General features: G+C 43.6%; 1 protein-coding gene across 1 annotated transcript; it reads left to right on the top strand.

Annotated features, from left to right (window-relative positions):
- Positions 1-2402: 2402 nt before the first annotated feature.
- Positions 2403-7988, top strand: PCDH20 (protocadherin 20). Its single transcript, XM_070480876.1, has 2 exons — positions 2403-2852; positions 3888-7988. The coding sequence occupies exons 1-2, from the start codon at positions 2721-2723 to the stop codon at positions 6612-6614; spliced, it is 2859 nt and encodes a 952-aa protein (XP_070336977.1). The 5' UTR covers positions 2403-2720; the 3' UTR covers positions 6615-7988.
- Positions 7989-8435: the final 447 nt, after the last annotated feature.

The following is an 8435-nucleotide window of genomic DNA, read 5'->3' as shown; positions in this document are numbered from 1 at the left end:
ACAGAGCCCAGAAAGAAGGTAGAGGAGAAGAAAGAAGGGTATTTGGTCTTTCTCTTTCCTTTTTTTTTAAACCCAATTACAATGTAAACTTGCATGAAACTTCTGCTTAGATCTTCAAAGAGGAAAGATAATAACAAGTAGCTCAGTTAACAGTTTGGCATGTGACATGTAAGGTATTACCCAAAATTGTGCCCAGGTCTCCCAATCTTGATGACAAATGTCCATGCAGGAACTTTGCAATCACCACAGTAATTTAAATCAAAGGAGATTATTACTGTCATGTCAAACGTTACCTCCAGAAGATGTTTAATACCTGAGTTTCAGCTTACATTATAGTCCACATGTTCACGCTTTTTAGAAATACTCTAGAAAAATTATTGCTGAATAGGCAGATTTAATTTCTTGACAACTTAACCAAGGGCATGAGGAGTAAAAACCCTTTCCATAGCGAGCAGCTGGATGATATGGCTGGCAGACCAAGATTCTGTGGGGATGGGGTATGAGATACTCGAAAAAGGCATCTTTGCCAAAAGCATCCACTGCAAAGTAGAGAAAAAAAAGAGCTTAAGTATTCAGGGAAAAATTAAAGACAGTTGAGAAAATAATAAGGAAGTGATGTTGCTCCAACTGGACTGTCTTCATAAACGAGAGGTTCCTGTGTAGGGTCCCTGTAAACAAAAGAAAAACTAAGAAAAGAGATCCCTACATTTTCACCCAAATAAAAGGCAAGGGATCTTAAACTGTTAGAAAGGGCATGAGCTGTGAGGAGCTAGACAGTCAACTGCTGTTGCTATCTGTATAGATGTTGAAGTAACTCAGATTGTGGATCCAGCCAGAGTGTACTCTGACCACTGATGGTTTGCCTAATTCTGGCCATGTGCCCCAGACTTCCAGAAGCTGTGGGTATCGTGTGAAGACATGAATTAAACAATTTCAGAAGGAGCTTGGTACATACTGATTTTTGGAGTCATGTATGTTTCAGCTACAGACCCTAAAGTAAATATTTACCAATTATGGTAAAAATTCAGCTATAGGGCAGAACCAGCAGCTAAAGAAGCAAGGAGAGGCAACTCGTACCTCCTTTATAGTGTTTTATGTACTAGCTGTACAACAGCCTTACACCCACTTACACATGTTCCTGTGTGTGTGTTTACCACTTCATCAGCACTCCAATTTCACTCTAAAGAGCTTAAAGGAGCTCATTTTATAAGCAGATTCATGTTATATGCCAGATTTGTATTCTAAGGAATTTTGTTTGTGAACTCCATGTACAGCCCCATTTGTGCAATAAGAAGCTGTTACACACACCAGGTGTTTGGATGTATGTAGTATGTTATCAATATTTAGGACTCTCTGTCTCTAGGACTAGTGGAGATGAGGAGAAAAGAGGAAGGGTCAGAAGCAAAACTATTAGCTCAACCAAGCAATTTACATTCTAGCTAGCAGAAGTAGAAGAAGAAATTGAAGTGGTTCCCACCAGAAACACAGGGATGTCAGATCTCCCTCTGACCCCAGAGGAAGACTTCTGCTTTTCTATGAGCAGTCCCTAGTTATTCAGGTGGGAGGGTTCTAGGGCAGGGCAGTGCGCAGGATATCTGGGAACCTAGTGATGAAGCGAAATGTCCACTCAGGGAAAGGCCAATGCTCTTTTCCATTACTTATATGGCACCCTACAGATCAAAAGGGTTTCACAGACTTAATGCACTGGTCCCTCAGCAGTCCTGATTTTACAAACGAGGAAACAGGTCATACCGATATTTAATGTCAGAGCCTTCCGGGATATCCAAGCATTTTTGCACCACACCCCACCAGGATTGCTTTTAAAGGACCACTTTCCTGGTAAGCATTCCAAGAAAAAAAAGTAATAATTTGAAAAGTAACCAATTTTTTACCTAGGCTTCAGTGAGTGCCCTCAAAAAAAAAAAAAAAATCACCCCTTAGAGAAATATGTTGAAACTGCACAATTGTTTCCATTTTTCCCCTTGGCTCTTTCCCTTGGCCAGAAGCCTTGGCTGCCTCTAAAGTAAGACCACAAGGCAGACACTCAGAAACACTTGCGGCCCCGACTAGGAGACTAGTAGAAGCTCTGCCTCCATCGACAGCGAAGCTTCAAAATTAGAGCAGGTCGAAACCTTCACCGAATTCATCTATTTGCTTTTCCGGTTCAGACCGCCTTAGAAAGAATTTGAAATTCCTTCCTTCCGCAGAGAAAAGTGGATTTTCCTTCTCTGTGCAAACCCTGCTGGATCCAAGCGTCTCGGAAGAACTGGAGGCAAAGCAGGCGTTTTGGGATCGCGCCTCTGATTGCTCTGTAGAGCCTACTTCCTCTCTCTATTCAGATATAAATGCAGGCTTATTTGTTTATTCTAATTCTCTCTTTCCTGCTGGCAACCTGTGGACTTGGGTTCTGACTGGTGCGGCGAGGAGGGAGGTTGGTGGGCACGCGCTCCGTGCCCGACCGGGTGGCGCCTCGTCGCAGTCTTCAGGGGCAAGTCCCGTATTCCGGCTCCTCTGGCTGGGTCTGGACTTACCCGCGTCCAGGGCAGGAAACCATGACCGTGCCCTTCTGCCCCTCGCCCTTCTGCCCCTCTTTAGCTCCAGTCCTTAATTGACGAGCCAGCGACTATTGGCTGAAGTTCCCCAGAGATTTGCATGAACAGGGAGGGAGTGTCTTGGGCCGCCCTCCCGTCAGGAGCGCGCTGACTGCAGCCTCTCGGGGAATGCGCGGCCGAGGGAATGCGCGCAGCTCCCGGGCCCTGGCAGTGAGCTGGCGCCCGGCGACCTGGCACCCGCGCTTGGATATGGGGCATCTAAGTCGTCCCAGGAGCAGCAGCAGCCACAGAACCCTGCCGGTAAGGTTTGGGGTCCAGGTGCCCCGCAGCCCCGACAAGTTGCGGGACTGTGAGGCAGTTTCTACTCCTTGATGGTTTTGCAAACCTTTTACCTTAATTCAAACTTCACGGGAAGGTTGGGGGAGGGAAAGGGAGTTTGGGATAATGTCTTCATTTTAGCAAGAAAGTGTCAAGTCCTTGGGCCGTGAGAGGAAGTTTCTGAAGCAGAAATATAGGCAGATGAGGTGGGGGTGGGGGGTCAATCCATTTTAGATTCGGGGGTTCAGAGACTGTTTCTTGCTGCCGGCATCTGGCTGACTGGCTTCTGCAATTGACAAATTGCTTTTGCATAATCGTTTTCCGCGTTTACTTCTTTTCCCCTAGGGGAGGGGGATTAGTGAGGGCTTGATAGGAGGCGGAGATCCAGATCCTTTCGATCAGATTTTAGATAGGTGCTAAAATGAAAATCCCTTCTTCTGACCTAAAATTTTTATTTAATGTGGGGGGGGGGGCTCTGAGGGGAAACTGTTACAATGTTTTCCATATTATTATTATTGGTATTGTTATCGTTATTGGTCTCATAATAAGAAATGTAACACATTTCGCGTTCCGGGGACCTTAGTGGTATAAATATTTCAATGAGAAATAAAATGATAAATTGCCACCTCTCGGTCTCTCCACTACCGGCCCCCACCCGCCTCCGTAACCTACCCCGGTGGTTTCCTGTCGCGTTGCGCAGTCCCTGAGTGAGTCCTCTCCACTCCAGCGTTCGTTTCCAGGGATGCTTTACCGTTTGGGATCCGAATGTTAACTGGATGAGGGTGGCGATGGCGAGCTAGGGGGTAGAAAGTGAATGCAAAAATTAAGTTTTGGAGACTACGTTGCCCCATAGATTTCTTCCTGCAGCAAGTTTCTTCTTCACTCTGCTTTGATCACAGGGTTTGACTCTAGGAATGGGGATTGGAACAGCCGTGACCCCCGGGCACTGGTTTCTGACACCATTCGCTGTGTTTCCGCATGTGTGTAACGAGCCTTCTCCCCTCCCCCCACTTTCAGCATCTCTTTCTGTTTTTTCTCTTCGTGGGACCCTTCAACTGCCTCGCGAGTTACAGCCGGGCCACGGAGCTTCTGTACAGCCTGAACGAGGGACTGCCCGCGGGGGTGCTCATCGGCAGCCTGGCTGAGGACCTGCGGCTGGTGCCTCGGGCAGCGGGGAGGCAGGACCAGCAGTCGCAGTCGCCAGAGGGCCCCGGCGCTGAGTGGAACCCTCCCCTCTCCTTCAGCCTGGCCTCCCGGGGACTGAGTGGCCAGTACGTGACTCTAGACAACCGCTCCGGGGAGCTGCACACTTCTGCCCAGGAGATCGACCGGGAGGCCTTGTGTCTGGAGGGAAGTGGTGGGGCTGCCTGGGGCGGCAGCATTTCCATCTCTTCCTCTCCTTCCTCGGATGCTTGTCTTTTGCTTCTGGATGTTCTGGTCCTGCCTCAGGAATACTTCAGGTTTGTGAAGGTGAAAATCGCTATCCGGGACATCAATGACAATGCCCCGCAATTCCCGGTTTCCCAGATCTCAGTTTGGGTCCCAGAAAATGCACCTGTAAACACCCGGCTGGCCATAGAGCATCCTGCTATGGACCCAGATATAGGCACAAACGGGGTGCAGACCTACCGCCTGTTGGACTACCACAGTATGTTCACCCTGGACGTAGAGGAGAATGAGAATGGGGAGCGCACCCCCTACCTAATTGTCATGGGACTGTTGGACAGGGAGACCCAGGACCAGTATGTGAGCATCATCATAGCTGAGGATGGTGGGTCTCCACCACTGTTGGGCAGCGCCACCCTCACCATTAGCATAAGTGACATTAATGACAATTGCCCTCTCTTCACAGAATCACAAATCAATGTCACTGTGTATGGGAATGCTACAGTGGGCACACCAATTGCAACTGTCCAGGCTGTGGATAGAGACCTCGGAACCAATGCTCAGATCACCTACTCTTACAGCCAGAAAGTTCCACAAGCATCCAAGGATTTATTCCATCTGGATGAAACCACTGGAGTCATTAAACTTTTCAGTAAGATTGGGGGAACTGTTCTGCAAACACACAAGCTCACCATCCTTGCTAACGGGCCAGGCTGCATCCCTGCTGTGATCACTGCCCTCGTGTCCATTATCAAAGTCATTTTCAGACCACCTGAAATTGTTCCTCGTTATATAGCAAATGAGATAGATGGTATTGTTTACCTGAAAGAACTGGAACCTGTTAACACTCCGATTGCATTCTTCACCATAAGAGATCCAGAAGGTAAATACAAGGTGAACTGCTACCTGGATGGTGAAGGACCGTTTCGGTTGTCACCCTACAAACCATACAATAATGAATATTTGCTGGAAACCACAAAACCTATGGACTATGAGCTACAGCAGTTCTACGAAATAGCTGTGGTGGCCTGGAACTCTGAGGGATTTCACGTCAAAAAAATTGTTAAAGTTCAACTTTTAGATGACAATGATAATGATCCTATTTTCCTTCAGCCCTTGATAGAACTAACCATCGAAGAAAACAACACACCCAATGCCTTTTTGACTAAGCTGTATGCTACAGATGCTGACAGTGGAGAGAGAGGCCAAGTTTCATATTTCCTGGGACCTGATGCTCCGTCATATTTTTCTTTAGACAGTGTCACAGGAATCCTGACCGTTTCTACTCAGTTGGACCGAGAGGAGAAAGAAAAGTACAGGTACACGGTCAGAGCTGTGGACTCTGGAAAGCCACCCAGAGAATCCGTAGCTACTGTAGCTCTCACAGTGTTGGATAAAAATGACAATAGCCCTCGATTCATCAACAAGGACTTTAGCTTTTTTGTGCCAGAAAACTTTCCCGGATATGGTGAAATTGGAGTAATTAGTGTAACAGACGCTGATGCTGGGCGAAATGGATGGGTCGCTCTCTCGGTAGTGAACCAGAGTGATATTTTTGTCATAGACACAGGAAAGGGCATGCTGAGAGCTAAAGTCTCTTTGGACAGAGAGCAGCAAAGCTCCTACACTTTGTGGGTTGAAGCTGTTGATGGGGGTGAGCCCGCCCTCTCCTCTACCGCAAAAATCACAATTCTCCTTTTAGATATCAATGACAACCCTCCTCTTGTTTTATTTCCTCAGTCTAACATGTCTTACCTGTTGGTACTACCTTCTACACTCCCTGGCTCCCCTGTGACAGAGGTCTATGCTGTTGACAAAGACACAGGCATGAATGCTGTCATAGCTTACAGCATCATAGGGAGAAGAGGTCCTAGGCCTGAGTCCTTTAGGATTGACCCTAAAACTGGTAACATTACTTTGGAAGAGGCATTGCTGCAGACAGATTATGGACTTCATCGTTTACTGGTGAAAGTGAGTGATCACGGTTATCCTGAACCTCTCCATTCCACGGTCATGGTGAACCTATTTGTTAATGATACCGTCAGTAACGAGAGCTACATTGAGAGTCTTTTAAGGAAGGAACCAGAAATTAATATAGAGGAGAAAGAACCACAGATCTCAATAGAACCAACTCATAGGAAGGTTGAATCTGTGTCCTGTATGCCCACCTTAGTAGCTCTATCTGTAATAAGCTTGGGGTCTATCACACTTGTCACAGTGATGGGCATATACATCTGTTTAAGGAGAGGGAAAAAGCATCACAGGGAAGATGAAAATCTGGAAGTGCAAATTCCACTAAAAGGAAAAATTGACTTGTGTATGGGAGAGAGGAAACCGATGGATATTTCCAATATTTGACATTTCATTGTGGAATAACACAGAGATGTTTTAACTGACTTTGGGTAGTCTTCACCCCCTAAACAGGAGTGGGTGAATGGCAGTTCCAATGAAGGACGACTAATTTATAACTTGTACTATATTATAAATAGCTGTTTACAGGTTTTTAAATTCAAATTCAGAGGCTATAAAATGTGTACAGCATTTTTTAATGAAAATTAGTACTAACAGCTATAGAACTGTTATCAAAAAGCTTGGACACGATTTGCAGCTTTCATACACCAAGCAGATTGATAAAACCTGGGAGTAAGGTAAGAAAATGGTACATTGCATTTTTTGTCTAAAAAGTCCTTTAACCACAAGAGGGCATCAGCTACTCCTTTACAGGGAACTGTTTGAGGTATTGTACATGACAGTTGTTGTACATGACATTAATGAAAGAGTATATTTTAAATATATTGTTTTTAACATTTAACAAATATGAACTTAAAGTAAATTGAATTTCACCCCTACTTAAATGTATGATAAGAATGAAAAGAAAGGCATTTGTAAACAGAATGTTTATTACCTCACAAGTACATCATGTATAGTTTGAAAGAGAAGGCATTACAAAGAAGTGCAATTCCTTTTTAGCAAGGATGAAAACATTGCCATGTGTTAAAGATTTGACCTGTTGAAGACTATTTCACTTCCTGTGTACTCAAATTGCTTTCTGTTTGCTTTACCACTGCACTTGCCATGATTACAGGGGAAAATATATATATTCTTCCTTACAGAAAGTGTAACTAGAAATTGTGTCCAAGAAAAACAGCCAGAAGCAAAGAAATGTCTCCATCCTTAGTTGCTTCATAGGTGTTCACGACATTTTGGTGCTTTCACAACTTGTCAGTAGTGCTTTCTACTTGGGTTATATATTAGATTTTTATATGCTTAAACTGATCCATCACATAAGAAAATAAGAAATCATATTAAAACAGAATTATTCTAGAAGCTGGTGTACACTACTGGTTGTTTTAGTTGGGCCTTTTACGTGAAAGTTATACTTATCTTTTTGATGTTGTTTAGGTCTGTTGGCTACCATTTCTGGCTTCCTTTCTGTGGCTTTGGATTCAGTCCAACAGTTTATTTGTAAACCCAGCAGCAGATTTCTTTGATAATTTAGACTTTACCGAATCCTTTGCAATGAAGCAAGCTGGTTATCAGTGATTGATCACTGTCACTTCATCGTGTAAGCTGGCAAGTTTATTTTATATGAGAGCTATAGCAAAATTATCTGTGTAAACAAGGAATGTAAGTGTTAGCTTAAACTGGATCATTCTACTTTTTGGCATCATGTGTCTGTACTGTACCAAAAGTGTTTATATGTCTGCAAATTAAAGGTATATATTTTCATAATTTCTTTCTCATTTTTACCATTTTATATTTGTACATGGGCTTGTTCTTTCACTGAAGTGCCTGTTACTGGCATTCGTTTGCTTTTAGAGATAAATATGGGTAAACTAGATATTCTGTTATGCTAAGGTTTATATTAAACTAATTCATTACTCAATTAAATATTGGGTAAATTATTAAATATGGGTGCAGTTATAGACATATGTATAATAGAGAGTATGCCTATATGTTTGATAGAAGTTCATATGAAAATTTATACTCATGCATGTGCACATGCATATTAATTTATTGTTGATTTACTATCAATTATAAACCTTCATTTTACTACATACTTCTAGCAAATCCTCTTGTTAGCTGTGTTACAATATCTTTCAATAAATTTCAAAATAAAAATACATCGCAAAAAAAAAATTGAATGCAAACACCCAAGACCTTTTGAATTTGTATTAA

The sequence above is a fragment of the Equus asinus genome, chromosome 11, assembly GCF_041296235.1.
Source record: "Equus asinus isolate D_3611 breed Donkey chromosome 11, EquAss-T2T_v2, whole genome shotgun sequence".
NCBI classification, from domain to species: Eukaryota; Metazoa; Chordata; class Mammalia; order Perissodactyla; family Equidae; genus Equus; species Equus asinus.
This window is presented reverse-complemented; position numbering and strand designations above follow the sequence as displayed.

Bases quoted from the DNA above. Each gene is read 5' to 3' on its own strand.
- PCDH20 (XM_070480876.1), top strand. From the start codon at position 2,721: ATGCGCGGCCGAGGGAATGCGCGCAGCTCCCGGGCCCTGGCAGTGAGC. The intron at 2,853-3,887 runs GTAAGGTTTGGG...CCCCACTTTCAG, and splicing joins GCAGCCACAGAACCCTGCCG to CATCTCTTTCTGTTTTTTCT.